This window comes from Aquila chrysaetos, chromosome 5 (assembly GCF_900496995.4).
Source record: "Aquila chrysaetos chrysaetos chromosome 5, bAquChr1.4, whole genome shotgun sequence".
NCBI classification, from domain to species: Eukaryota; Metazoa; Chordata; class Aves; order Accipitriformes; family Accipitridae; genus Aquila; species Aquila chrysaetos.
Genome location: NC_044008.1, coordinates 37825080 through 37840471, shown reverse-complemented (window position 1 = coordinate 37840471; position 15392 = coordinate 37825080). Strand labels below are relative to the sequence as shown.

At 43.8% G+C, this 15392-nt stretch overlaps 1 protein-coding gene across 3 annotated transcripts in view; it reads right to left on the bottom strand.

The window, feature by feature from the left end:
* ZNF592 (zinc finger protein 592) overlaps positions 1 to 15392 on the bottom strand; it is a 39350-nt gene that overhangs the window by 15506 nt on the left and 8452 nt on the right. For 2 of the 3 annotated variants that reach the window (XM_030014764.2, XM_041123997.1), the window contains exon 4: positions 1641 to 1819. In XM_030014764.2, the coding sequence (XP_029870624.1) occupies positions 1641 to 1819 (179 nt within the window). Of the gene's footprint in view, positions 1 to 1640; positions 1820 to 6581; positions 6668 to 15392 lie in introns of those variants that run through there. The other variant, XM_041123998.1, reaches the window with a different exon arrangement.

Sequence of the window (15392 nt, the reverse complement as noted above, 5' to 3'; positions counted from 1 at the left end):
CACAGCTAGAAGTTCACCTGTCTGGTGGACTCAGTTTTCACAGATGAGCTTGATCAGATGCGAATTAGAGGAGAAGTTAAAGAAATTTAGCTTCTCAAGAAGCTGGATAAAGCTAAAAAATCCGTAAGTATCATTCCTGAGCTCTGTCTTAGTTTAGATCTTCATTAATGTCCCTGGCACAGAAAGCAGATATTTGCTAATGAGGTCTGTAGACGGATGGAAGCTCTTGTTGCTGACAAGGATTAAGGCATCATAAAGATATTACTGTAATACATCTGGAATTAATAATGTTTTTAAAAAATGCCAGGTCATACACTTAAGAGTCAGGACCAAGCTCTGCTGTACACTGTGAGCCCATCAGTTGGAAATAGAAGAGAAAGGACTTGCACTGGATCACTGCTAAAAGACTGAGCTTCCTATATAATGCAGCTCAGGCCAGCGTAACCCTGTGACACATTATTGATCGAGGCATTGATGGGGATGGGGATGCTGCACAAGCAGCTCAGCGCAATGAAGTTGTGCCTGCATTTGGGATTCTCAGGTGCCAGTGAAGTCCAAAGAACTGCACCAAACCCGTGGTTAGTTTTCTGACGTCTACTCCATTCCCATTTTTCCATCTCAGGGAAAACATTTTTTTCCAGCTTTCCTCCTCCTCTCAGATTAACTCATTTTCAAACAGCCTGGGTATCACAGCCATTTAATTTGCAATGGAATTAATTCTTTGTTGTGGGCTGTGCCCCCTCAAATCACATCCCACATAAAAAAAACTTATCTGTATATAATTAAATTCAGAATCAGTTTGTTACATGTCTCTTGTCTTCACAGTAGAAAGAAAAAGCCCTTGAAAACCTAAGTATGACTTCAGAACAAACCACATGGTGGAGGCTTCCTGAATTTGCAGACATCTTAAAAGAACAGCTCTAAGAACAGAAATTGCCTTAGCCAATTTAAATTTCAAAGTATTTGATGGCAATTGGAGAAAAAACAGAACTTTAAGGAATCTTAAAAGGTCACCTAGTTTCAACTCCCAAGCAAATCATCTGTGTCTCCAGAGCCGTGCTGCAGCTGAGGTGATCTAAACATTCCAAGGAGGAAAGGCTTGTATGGAAAAGTAATGTCTTCTATTAAAGCAATCATTTTGTTTGGAGAAAAGACCACGTACACACATACACACCACTGCATCCAGAACCTTGGGAGCCTTCCTCCATCTGTCTCAGTTCATGAGAAGTGTTTGGAGAGTTGTAGGAGCACACAAGAAAATAATCTATGCCCTTCTCGTGAAGACACACATCCCTCAGTCCATTATAACTGACATAAATGTAAGTTCAAACCTTAGAGATTTAGAGGATTAAGATCTGCAATCTTTTTGCTGTAAACAAACATCCTGCAACTTGAATTCAACACAAGTGTCTTTCAGCTTAAAGTTGCCTCAAAATCATTTCTGCTCTCAGAAACCTCCTCTTAAATCCATTTAGTAATTCCCCATTTCAAATGTGTTTTGTCATGCAGAAAACTACACCAGGCTGGGGCTACATCCTCTTTCGTTTCTGCTGTAAGGAAGACATATTTCCAAAGAACTAAATCCCAGTTTCCCATTCCCTCTCGCCATCTTGGCATGGATCCTCTGGAGCTGCACAAACCTGAATCCGACTTTGCGGGAGTAATGCAGGCAGTTCTCCTTGACGTGAGTCTGGAAATAGGCAGAGCGGCAGACGGCTCCGCACTCCGGGCAGCAGTACGGAGACTTGTGAGCGTGGATCCTCTGGTGAGCGCAGTAACTGCACTGGTTGGGCAGCATCATCTGGCACACTTGACATGTCTGATGAAAGAAAGGTTATATCAGTTAGTTATTTTCTATTTGCTTCCCCCCACCCCCCCAATTCACCCTAGAAAACTTTCAGGTTTAGAGAAAGCTCCAGCACATTCCTCTAGTATTAGCATTAACTCTACGAAGCTCTTTGGCTAGCCTCTTTATCCTCTTTTTCCACAACAAGCCTAACAACTTCCACAATTAGCCACTCCCGATGACAGTATCCATTCTTAAACCACATCCTCTGTGGTTTATTTCCTTTTTCTCCCCCCAAAAAAGGAAAACAAAATCTTTCACCTCTTAGCTCTGAAGATGTTCTGCTTAGCCACTGCTTTCATTTCCGCATTAAGGCACTTGGGAAGGAAAGCATTTTTATAAAGAAGCCCCTGCCCTGCACCAAAATCACACCCAAAAAGCAGGAAAACTCCATTATACCCCGACTTGAAACCCTTACTGCTGAATGCAGTGCAGTCCTGACGTGCAGCAGCCTTCCCCACCAAAACCACACCCGTGTCTCTTGCAAAATTTCTTGGGACCAGATGAAATCTGAACTTTCAAAGACCACAAACCACGTGTGCTATGATACCCTTATAGAAACTTCTTGATAACTAGAAATGATGCAAAGGCTCTTTCTCTCCCCGTTTCTGCAACCTTTATGAAATCCATTTTTTTTCCCTACCCTTAGAAGGGCCACACTTACTATCAATACCGCTTTGCAGAAGAAGCATCATTTACTTGACATATAAAGTTTTTTATGTGGACGTTCATGTCCCAGTTTCAACAGCTGTCAAACCTCTGCTCCCTTTCACAGGTGTCTCGACTCTTCTGTACTCCTTCAAAGCCCAGGAGCAGCTACTCATCCTCTGTAGGATACACATTACTTGATGCCTAAGCAGGAGTAGAGCTGGAGCAGATACCAGGCCTCCAGCCTAGAGCCCTGTAGGAGCTCAAACTCTCTTCTGTCATTAATAAACCCATGCAAAATTACTCCTCTGCTCCTAACTCTAGCTTACGAATGAACTACAGCAAACAGCTAATTTTGGATTATCAAATCAGGTAATTTAACTACATAATTTCTTCCGCTACAGTTAAAGAAGGTTACAGGGCTCATTAGATGAAAGATGGTGAGAAGTTGTACCAGAGGCTATGTCTACATGGTCAAAGCTTTTAATGTTGCATGTGCTCACATAGACAGACCAAACCAAATCCTGCAGACTTCGCTGCTGGCAACCAGGGTAGAAACCCGGGACAGAAGCCCCTGAATCTGACAAAAAAATAAAATAAAATTAAGGGCCAAGTCCATTTTCTACATCATTTCTATATCATGCAGCATCTCTGTGATGCTCCACTACATAACATCCATCAGGGAACTGTCAAAAACACTGCAGGTAGTAGAAAACATCATTTATAATGAAATGCAAAGCCATGATGAACCTGAAAAGGTTCATGGAGGGGAGGGGAATAAAAAATTAGGCTCTTGAAGGAGGAAACTGCAGAAATTGCCAAACACATCAAAAGTCTTGGACACATGATCTGAGAAAAGGTTTCTCCAGGAAAGAGAGAAATGGGTGGAAGAAACCATATTGTAGGACCCCCATACACACACCCAAATGCAATTCAAATAAACTCAAGAGTATTTCAGCCCTTCCCTAAATGCTGGAGAAGCCCACTAATTTCAGCAAAGAAAAACAGCACTACTGAGCCATGGTCTGAGCCATGAAATATAAATGGGAATGGGAAAATGGGAAATAGAAAAGCCCCCAGGACCTCTCTGCAAGGAGCTGAGCGGGACCTTAAATTCTCCAAAGCTCTCTCAAAATTCCAAATAAGAGCTACAAGAAGAAATTAATGTTCAGAGCATTTTTATTGTGTTTTACAGCATTTTTTCTAACTGGGTTTCGATTTGCAATGGGAGATTTAACTTCCTGGTGTTGTTAAACCAGGACTCTTCTCACTTTGATCCCACCTAGCATTTAAGGCAGATTCAGCACAGCCACAAGTTGAAAGCACCTTTGCCCTTGTAGCTTAGTGAGAAATGTTTTCTCTCCAGATTCTGCCTTGTCAAAGTCAATTTAGTTTCGATTTTAACTTGCAAAGGGACAATGTGGGGCACACCTCTTCCTCCCCAGCATGCCATACCCACTGCCCCCAAAGGCACCCTGGCAATCAGCACACGTTAAAAACCTGAATTTTCACTGCTGTGTATGCTTGTGCTGGATCTAAAATATGCCAAAATCGCCTGATATTTAATAGGCTCCATGCCTGAGCACTGCTGCCTGGGGATGTGCAGGCTACAGCAGAGGAGCAGCAAGCTCCTGTCACCTCCCTCATTATGTGAAAGGCTCAGCAGGGACCAAAAATATGCTAACGTAGGGCAGGAAAGTTTGGGGGACAGCTAGCAAGAGGCATCAAAACTAGTGATTATCTTCTTCAGGCTCTCCAAGAGCAGGAAGCCTGCCAGAGAGTGCGTACACACGATATGGGAATAAAAAGCAAGGCTCGGTGAGGATAAGGCTAAATGGATTTATTGCGTCTGCAGAAGCCGGGGAAGAAGCTGGAAGGATTCCCACGCTGACACCGCACTCTGCAGGGGGACAAAAAAACCAGCCCAAGCCTCCGAGTTCAGATCATCTTGTGGAAGAGTCAAGAAGTTAGGGAGTAAACAGACAAAATGAAAAGCAATGAGTCACAAGGATAAATTAGTAAGAATAAGGAAAACTGTCATCTTTAACCAGCATTACTTCTGTACTTGGGAAAAGTCAACGCAGCTTCTCCCTTCCTGCTTCACAAACCCCTCTGAGCTCTCCAGAGGAGTCAACCATGTGGATAAGAAAGATCTGACCTGCAGATGGGTCAGGATACCTGGATTTCCAAAATGGTTTTGCAACACCCTTCACTAAAGGATTTTAAGGAAACTAAACTGCCACAGCATAAGAGAGGAAGGGTTTTGCTTGGATAAATAAGTGGTTAGAAGAAAGTAATAAACAGTAGGTTCTTTGATGGAGGAAGGTCCCCAGGAAGTTCTGCTGGGATCTGGGCTTTTCAAAATAGTCTTAAAGTATCTGGGAAAGGGAAACAAGCAGTGAAACAGCAAAGATTGATGATCATAACCCAGTAACTCAGCATGTTACAGATAAGGGCTGACCACGAAGAACTGGAAAAGGACCATACAGGTCTGAGTGACTGCGTAATAAAATGGCAGGTTGTATTTTTCCACTGAATCAACCAAGGAATATAGTAAAGCTGAAAGGGGTTCAGTGGAGGGAAAAAATTATAACCGGCATCTTTATGCTCATGCTCATCCTTTTCTTAACACCTGCAGAAGATGCGAGGCCAGAAATCTTGCACAGGGTTATTACAGGAGGGTATGCTCATCCATTTTATGCCAGGAGCTGCTGCATTTGTCAGGAGCGAATGGGCAGCCGCGTGTGGGTTCCCCCACCAAAGGCTTCATCTTGGAGACGGAATGGCTTTTTCTTTTGCAACTCTTCTGCTTTGTATGAGAAATTGTAACTTGGTTCCAGATGTCGCATTTTTATCTCTCTCCTAGTTTTCCATGACTTTTCAAAGAAGTCTGGCAGCAATTTGAGACATTCATTAGTCAGTTATTTCTAAAGCATGTTACCAGGATATGATTTTGAGTTGTGTAATGTCTGTGTTCTTCATATACTCCCATAACCTACACTTTAATCAAGAGTTATTTATTACAAGTTTTCTTTTAATTCCGGTTTGCCTGCCACATTTCATTTGGGCTTTTCTTCCAGAAGTCACATTCATTCACACACACACATACACACACACAAAAATGCTCAGAAGCTCAGTCATCTCAGAATACTTGATTTTATTCCCATTTTTACTTATTAGCTTCTTCAGAAGGGGAAAAAAATTAAAATATTCACTGAAGTAGAGTGAAGGTTGAAAAAACATACTGCTCAAAAAAAGTTTGTCTATTAAACCCAACCCTGTGGCCACAGAGGTGTTTGCAAATCAGGAAATTTATAGTTAACACACAGTTTTGCTCTAGAAAGTGCCTGTGTAGAGGCAGCACTTTCTGTTAACCTTTCTGTTTCATTGAAAGGATTGACTACACAACTCAGTGTCATATTTGATCCATTCATGAGTGTGTTTTCTTCTAACCGTGGGCGGTGCAAAGCACCCCGGATCAGAGAGTCAGAACAAGCTCCCATCTTCTCCCATGCAGGCATCACCACAGAATTCCTGCGGCCAATTTTCTCACCCAGATAAAGCCTGTGAGCAGCAAGGGCACGATCCCCATCAACGTACCACTGAAAGATGAACTCGAGGCACAAAACTCTTTGCTTTCACTTACTTGCAATGCGCAAGCGGAAAGGGAACCAGCTTCAGCACAAGCAAAGAAACTTTACATTGGTTTTAGAGTCTCTTTGCTATTATAGAGAGTCAAGTGATGTTGACGAAGTTCACGTCTATTTAAGAGATGCCCCCAGACTATAAGGGTCCTCCTTGATATGATCATCATGTAGCTTCAGCTTCAGCTAAAAACACAGGGCTGCACTGACCCTAAAGCATGGGATCAGGGCTATGAAAGAGGAAAAGATTCACAAGCCTAACAATCTCCAAATTAAAATAAATACATACATAAATTACTAAGACTCAAAGTGAAACAGTTAGAAGGGAACAGAAATTATATTTTCGGAATGTAAATGTTTTAAAGAACACTTGTCCTTTACATATTCAAACCAAAAATCCCCCATCAGCAGTGCCCAAAGCCCCCGTTCTTCCCAAATCCAGCCTTTTGCAAGCTTTAATTTTTCTACTTCAGGCAGAGCTGCAGGGGCTGCTGATACTTCTGCAGCCGAGGGATCACAGGCAGTTAGAGATTAGCAGGATGTTTCTGCTATAAAAAAAACCAATAATGGCAAATTACTACTTAAAGTTAACCTTTAACTTCACATTAGCTTTCACTTGCTGCCTCACTGGGATAAATGCCAGCAACCTGCATTCTTCAGCATAGATGCTCCAGTGTGTAGCAGCATGATGTGCTGGCTCTGGCAGCACAGCTGGTCTCAACACCTTCATCTCTGCAACTCTGTGCTCCCCTTCCCCACCTCTCACTGGTACGACTGTTAGCTGGGCCACGCTACAGTCAAGGTCCAGATGCTTGGAGGATTATTTTTGACTTGGTTTGTTTCAACCATCCAGGTTACAGTGCTGCTACACAAAATTTTACCAATGTGAGGAGAAGTGGTAAGCAGAAAATGTCTTTTACTGTCATTGTGGTAACTAAACTATACTCCTGTCCAGGCTCTCTTTAAATGAATAGGCATCATTGCATTACCATGTTCAATTTATAGATGAAAAAAAACCCTACAACAGAAACTCAAGATTATTAATTTGAAGAAGAAAAATCTAGAACCCAACTGATACCCTAAAACCAGTGCATTCAAGTTTCAGTGACAGAATACATGTCAAGTCCAGTCCTAATGTAGATGTTTTATCCTAATTAACTCCTATACACTCTTACATTGTCATACCCAAGCACAGCAAAGATAGTTTTATTTCCTTGGTTATAGTTGCCTATTTTAAGATGTCAGCCTAAGCAGCCAATGCCACTGAGGGAGTCTGCTTGGCCTTCAGCCTAAAGGACAGGACCACAAGACGCCCTTCAATCCAAAACTTCTCCCATCCATCCTCTCTTCTGCTATGTCCAGCTTATTCCCCCTCTCCCCTCACATCTATTCATCCTCAGCCTCACCACTGCATCCCACCTGCTCCTGTCGACCTTGTTCACTCTCATTTGTATTCCCACACCTCGCTCGCTACCCAATGCTCCCAAACCTGAGCATCCTCCTCAGACCTTCACCAAGACGGACTCCTACACACACACACACATCTAAATCACCCCAAGACACCAGGTTGCTTAAGCCTCAATAAAATAAAGCATTCAACTAAAACCTTATTCCCTGGAAATAAAGGTTGTTCAATAAGTGCAAAATACATTTTTGTGTACGTGGAAAAATCCCTGGTTAAAGTGTCAGTGTAGACCTAGAAACTTGAGTTTTAGGAAACAAAGTGGAATGGAAAAAACCACTAGCATCACGGATCTTAGACAACGTTGCATCAAATAAGCTTAATTCTGAATTTTGTCAGTCTGTAGCTCTTTTCTCTTTATGACCTCAGCTGTAATTTCAAGAATTTCAGTTTCCACACCTTTTCTTCTGACCCACTGTACTGGGTTTACGTGGCAAGGTTTTGGTAGCGGCGGTCTGCAGGGGTGGCCTCTGTGAGAAGACACCAGAAGCTGCCACCACATCAGACAGAGCCAGCTCCAGCCAGCTCCAAGATGGACCTGTTGCTGGCCAAAGCCGAGCCCATCAGCAATGAGGGTAGTGCCTCTGTGATAGCGTATTTAAGAAAGGGTAAAAAATGCTGTGCAGCAGCTGCAATAGAGGAGTGAGAAGATGCAAGAAAAACAGCCCTGCAGACACCAAGGCTGGTGAAGAAGGAGGTGCTCCAGGCACCAGAGCAGAGATTCGCCTGCAGACTGTCATGAATACCATGGTGACGCAGGTTGTCCCGCTCTAACCCATGGAGGTCCACAGTGGATGTCCCCTGAAGGAAGCTGCAGCCCGTGGACAGCCTGCACTGGAGCAGGCTCCTGGCAGGACCTGTGACCCCACGGGGGACCCACACTGCAGCAGTCTGTTCCTGAAGGACTGCACCCCATGGAAAGGACCCGTGCTGGAGCAGTTCATGAAGGACTGTCTCCCACGGGAGGGACCCCACGCTGGAGCAGGGGAAGAATGTGAGGAGGAAGGAGCAGCAGAGATGAAGCGTTATAAACTGACCACAACCCCCATTCCCCTGTACCACTTGGTGGGGAGGAGGTAGAAGAGTCAGGAGTGAAGCTGAGCCTGGGAAGAAGGGAGGGGTGGTGGGAAGGTATTTAAGGTGTTAGCTTTCTTTTTATTTCTCACTATCTACTCTGCTACAATTAATTGACAATAAATTAAATTAATTTCCCCAAGTCAAGTCTGTTTTGCCTGTGATGGTAATTGGTAAGTAATCTCCCTGTCCTTATCTCAACCCACAAGCTTTTTGTCGTATTTTCTCCCCTAGGCCTATTGAGAAGGGGGAGTGATAGAGCGGCTAGGTGGGCACCTGGTGGCCAGCCAAGGTCAACCCACCAACCAATCACTCTGCCTCCTGCATTGTGAATTGAAATCTGAACTCCCATATGCTAAAAATCACTTTGCTTTTTCACCGATTCCCTTCTTACTTGACCAATCATTTATTTGCTAATCCCAACTAAAAGATTTCAGCTCCTGCTCCAGAAGGAAGATACACAGTAAACTCCTCCACTCACCCCTTCCAACAGCCTGTCAGGCCTCACCATTACCAGTGGGTTCTTGTTTCCTGTGATTTCATCACTGGTTTATGCCAATCCAATGAGTGCCTGCCACCCAAGGGGCAGTCACAGAATGGTTGAGGTTGGAAGGGACCTTCAGAGGTCATCTGGCCCAACCCCCCTGCTCAAGCAGGGCCACCTAGAGCCAGTTGCCCAGGAACATGTCCAGGTGGCTTTTGAACACCTCCAAGGATGGAGACTCTGCAACCTCCCTGGGAAACCTGTGCCAGCACTCAGTCAACCTTACAGTGAAAAAGTGTTTCCTTATGTTCAGAGAGAACCTCCTCTGTTTCAGCTTGTGCCCATTGACTTTGGTCCTGGCACGGGGCACCACTGGAAAGAGGCTGGCTCCATCTTCTTTACTCTACCCATCAAGTGTTGATACACATTGGTAAGATCCCCCTGAGCATTCTGTTCTCCAGGATGAACAGTCCCAGCTTTCTCAGCCTTTCCTCATATGTGAGGTGCTCCAGCTCCTTCACCATCTTTGTGGCCCTTTGCTAGACTCTTTCCAGTATGTCCATGTCCCTCTTGTACTGAGGAGCCCAGAACTGGACACGGCTCTCCAGCTGCAGCCTCACCAGTGCTGAGCAGAGGGGAAGGATCACCTCCCTTGACCTGCTGGCAATGCTCCCACTAATGCAGCCTGGACACCATTGGTCTTCCTTGCAGCAAGGGCATATTGCTGGCTTGTGGTCAGCTTGGTGTCTACCAGGACCCCCAGGGCCTTTTCTACAAATCTGCTTTCCAGCAGGGTGGCCCCCAGCATATACTGGTGCATGGAAGAACTCTGCACTTCTTGTTAAAACTTTGAGGTTCCCATTGGCCCATTTCTCCAGCCTGCCAAGGTCACTCTGGGTGTCAGCATGCCCTGCCCATCACCCCCAGAGCTCTGCAGTCACTTTTGATATTCCCCAGGTTGCCCTTAGCAGCATCATTGATACCCACATGGAAGAAGAGGGGAGCAGGAGCCGCCTTCTTGGTGCCAGAAGACACCAGCTTCCAGCCTCAGTTTCCGTCCTACCTGAGACAGACTCTGCCTTTGCCTCCAACTGACCCCACCTTCTTGCTCTCAGCCACGTCTTGGCCCCCAGTTTGCACCCGTGCTCATTCTCTTCTTCCCCCAAGCTGGTCTCAGGGGGCTGTAGGACCACAAGGGCCAGGCAAACAAGCGTGGGTGGGGAAGGAGGAGAGGGTGGGATTGTCGCCTTGTGTGGCAGTGGATCACACACTGATTTAAGCAGACCATGGAGCCACACCCTAGCTTTTCTTCCTCCCTAGCCTCTCCTCCTCCTCATCCCAATGCTCTGTTTTGGCCTCAGGGTGCAGGCTCTCACTCCTATCCTGCCACTCATCTCTTTGTCTGCAGTCCCAGCGATCCCTGCCTGGAGCTCCATTCCCACAACATGTTTTCATCATAACATCCTCCATCCCTTTGCTTCTACAAAATCCAGAGGGAAAATTTCCATATAAAGCAAAATCCATCCTCGCTAGTACCTAAGGACTGCATTAATCACCCTTGGTTTGGGAAGGGGAGAAAGCAGTGCTTTACGGGGCCAAGGGAATTTTTGTTGATTTTCAATCCCCTTGTTTTCTAAATTAAAACATGAACATGCAGGGGGGGTGGCAGGGGAGAAGGAAGAGAAAAATAGCAAAGATATGGCTGCTGTCTTTCTTGCTTGCTACTTTGCTGCTGGGAAATTACCAGTGCGACATGTGGTCCTACTAGCTCCTAGCAAGTTTTAGCCAATAAATTATAAAGCATTGATTTAAGAGGGGGAAGGAAGAAGAAAAAGAAAAGGCAGCAATAAAATTGCTTTTAAATAACTCCACTGTAGGTGGTGTGTAAACAGGATACGTCATGACTCATTGAAAAATTCTTATTGGACAAATAAAGGGTGACAGAAAAAGAAAAATAGGGGAGAACAAAAGTACAAAGGTGCAAGAAAATTCAGAGGTCCTTAGTTTACATTTTGTACTTTATTCAAGTTCCTAGCTACCTCGGTGGATTTTGGGTGGTCAAGTCAAAAAAGACACACAGGAAAAAAGTGTGAAACATCTCTAGTTACCAGTAGATGGACAATTATGCCCATGAGGGTCAGGAAGTACTTTGAATTCTTGCACATGTTATTGCGCACTGGTCTGCCTTTGCCAAAACAACAAACAAGCTCCGTCTCAAAACCAGTTTGTGTCTTTTGTTCATTATTTCTGCTGCAAACCTCTTCCAGAATTCACTCCTCTGATGATTACAGACTGTCCTCTAGTTTTCTGTATAAATCTATTTCAGTCTGTTCTTGCATCATTGTTGCCCCTAAATTTAAAAAGCTCTTTCCTATAAACATCACACCAGATACAGTATCCTCTGTATCCACTCTCACTCTTTAAGGAAAAGCACATCTAAAATGAAGGCACCAGGAGCTGCATGGGTTGCGTTCATCTCCTGTAACTTGAGCCCAGCGCTGAAAAGGCTACAAAAAAACCTGTCTGATGCTGATGAACTACCCAGGGCAATCCCTGCAAGTACAGGAAGCGCTTCTTTTTTGCAGGTTTAGTTTCTGGTGGAAAAAAAAAGTGCCACAACCCTCACCTTAATACTGTGTCTACTTCAGTACTGAAGGAGACCCACCCTAATTTACCAGGTCTTTGCCAAGCTAAACTCAAAAAGGTTTTTTAATTTTCCCTCAAGAGATCATCCTTCCATTTCTCTGGTTGTTCTTCCTTCACTTGTTCCAGTTTATCCCTGATAAACAAAACAATACACTCTTCTCCAGCTAGGTTACTTCTAGCAGTGACAGGGAGTATTAACGCAACCCTGACTGGTACTGCAGCTTAACATAAACCCCCTGCACAACTATGTCATCTTGGTCATTCAGTCTTCTCGCGACCAAACACAGGCATCCTGCTTTTCAGTTGCTTCAACCCATTCCGACTCGGTCTTCAAGATCATCTAGGTCTCTCTGTAAAATATTCCCAATTTTCCATGATTTCTTACTCTGTTGGTTCAGCAAATTTTATCTACACATTCATCCTCCAAGGTCCATAATACAAACATTAACTGCAGAGGTATCCTAAAGCCATCCCTTGGGAGGTCTTACAAGCAACCCGTCCCCAGTTGCAGTTACCTCCCTTTTACCTGATTCTCCTCCAACCTCATAATTCAACTTCTTCAGTACAGCCATTCCCCACATGGCACTCTAACAACCATCTCATTGAACATCAAGGGGATTAGGATCTACTCATTTCTCTACTCCGAAAATAAATTATAGATGATGTATATCAGATTAATTTGGCATAAACTCCTCCGATTTAACTATCCTCCCTCCCCCCAATCTTGCTTTAGAACGTAACACCGCTGTAGTCAGACCAGACCTGAAGTTACATGAAACATCTGCTACCACCTTTTGAACATCTGGACAAGCATAGTGCCTACATGCAGCACAGCTTCTAGTTTAAACAAAATCCAACCTACCAGATATTCAAATTCACATACTGCTTTCTTCTTGCAGTTCTGTGATCAAAAAGCAGTAAGCAGATTCCATCAAGCGACTTGATTCACAAGCTTGCGAAAACTGCAAAATTAGCCTCACTAGTCTCCAAAAAAAAGGCAAAGTAACTGTGATCCGTTAAGATGATCCACTCAAAACATACATCCAGTAAATCCAGTTCTTTGTATTTCTGAAGTGGATTAGCTCACAATTTGCAAAGCCTGTATCCTCACTGTAAGCCACAGAGATCCCACTGTGGTATTTAGCTGACATGAACTGCCTTCATCTTATGCATATTCTATATAAAAATAAGCCAGGTAGGATTTCCCTGCTGTGCTCTGAACAACTGCAATCATGTAGCCACCACAAGTGTAAAATCTAATATTAAGGTCAAGTTCTCAATCATTTTTCTAAAGGTCTTTCCACTCCACTTTCTCAGCCACAGCATTGTCACCCCCCCACCCCTTCCTCTCACTTGCTCCAAATCTCCTCCTCTCCCTGCTGTCCAGACCACAGCCATATCTTTCTTCCTTCCTCCAAAACAACTATGACCCAGCCACGCCATTCTCATTTTGGCCACACCTTGGAAAGTCATTTACCCATTATCTGTCCTATTAATACGGGCTTTATCCAAGGCCATTCAGAAATATAAGACCAAGTATTTCCCAAGCCACTAACTGGAACAAACAGAAAACCCCACAATCACCTTTTAAACAGCTACAGGAAACAAGAAGATGTCAAAGTAATTCACAAAGTCATGGTAAGAAATTCCAATTAAAGTGAGAAGTCTTAAGTATCAACACAGGATAAGTTTTCTCATGGAGCAGAGCCAGCTTAGGCTGTTCCCCCTCTCCAATCCAATCATTCCTGCCTCTTACCACAGCTCGCTCGCCCTTCAGCTTCTGGATAACTGGAAACATCATACTGAAATATAAGTCTTTTTCCTGCTAATTCTTTTCTTCATCAACCTTGTTGGATCAACCCTTCCTTCTTAACAAGGCGACATACCCATTCCATATCAGGCCTAAAAAGGTTTTTGAGTTAAAAGCACTATAACTGAGCACTTCAAAGTCTGCTTGGTTTCTCAAGTTACGGTCATATTAGATGTGCACGTCATGGTTAATAATCCACATTTGGTGTCATTTAACAGAAGAGCTTCTAAGAACATCAATCAAAAATCCACCTAGCTTATTTTCAACAGGTCAGGGGTCTCCATCTTCTAGTACAAATCCAGGTGCTGCAGACACATCACTTTTACCCTTCATCTTCAGCCAAAGATGCTCTTTCCCTCATACATCCATCTATCCTTCCCAAGAATCCTCTTTTTTGAGACAATCTGGTACCAGGCATCTGAATAGTCACAGCTTTAGCCTTAATACTGTAGGGACCTGCCCTGCTACTTCCTGAAGCTCTTTAAAAGGCATAAGTCAGGCCATAGCTTTACAAAGAAAGTATCAAGACACTCCATACTTTCTCAAGAAGGCATGGCAAAGAGTTTGTGTCTGAATTCTGGGACTAAGAAATTAAAAAAAAAAAAAAAAAAAAAAAAAAATCCAGAATACTAGAGCGCAATTTTTTGTCAGGTTTAAGAAATTATGAAATCTCTCCCCCCAACCCCATACAGTTGTTTCTAAACCAACATTTCAATACAGTGAGAAAAACATCAGGTATGAAGAAAGAAATATACACTGTTTTTTGCTCAAATGCACAACATTATAATTCAGTCTTTTGAGATCTGGGGATGTGGTTCATGTCTCAGCTTGCCCACAACTGTTAACACCACCTCTGCATCCTGGCAGATTTTCCTGCAACAGCAGCATGCTCTGGATCAAGCACAGGTACACTACTACCAGTCATGTACCTTTTTTTTTTAATTAGAAGTACCAGTATAAAAATCAACACTTTCTGCCAAGTGGACATAGTGGTTTTGATCCACTACTGGGAGCACTAAAAGATTTGTTATGTTGAATACAGGTGTTGCATCGCTGCCTTCCTCAGCAACACAATTTCTACTACTGCCCCAAGAAACAAGTGACCTTGCACAACTCTGGAGATGGAAACCAGAGTTTTCAACTGCTTCTACCACCTAAGAAAGTGTTTGTGAAATCAGTCACTTGATCATCTCCAGCTCCTACCAACGTTCCTCTTTTTTTCTGACCAAAATAAAAAGAGCAACCCAAGAAATTACCTTCATTAATGCAGAGTCAGGGATATCCACAGCATCTTCTCAGAATGGGTTTGGCCAGTTCATGTTTTCCTATTTCAGGAGCTTATGATGCATACTCCAACAGCCTTACCTACGTCCTTCTCACACCATGTTTAATATCAGACTCGCTTATGTTCATTAACACCCCTGATATGCAAAATCTTCAGCTTCTCATGCCTCGTTACTGATGGGCACTACGCAGTGTGCTACCCAAGTGAGACACATGATGTCAAGGCAATCCACACCTCCCCTGGACCGCTCAGAGAAGCTGAGCATGGTACCCATCTACTGCAGGGACCCCTATGAGACCACCAAATTTCACCCATCCTTTTACCTCTCAGCGCAGTGACACCAAATACCCTGGGTACTGCTAGAAGGCAGAGGGATGGTTTCCATTAGCTACTGCTAAATCTGGAGGCACACAATTACAGGCATATGGGCACAAACTCTTATTTCCTTTAGAAATGTAATAGCTTTGCTGAAACAGATGTTCCGGGAACAGCA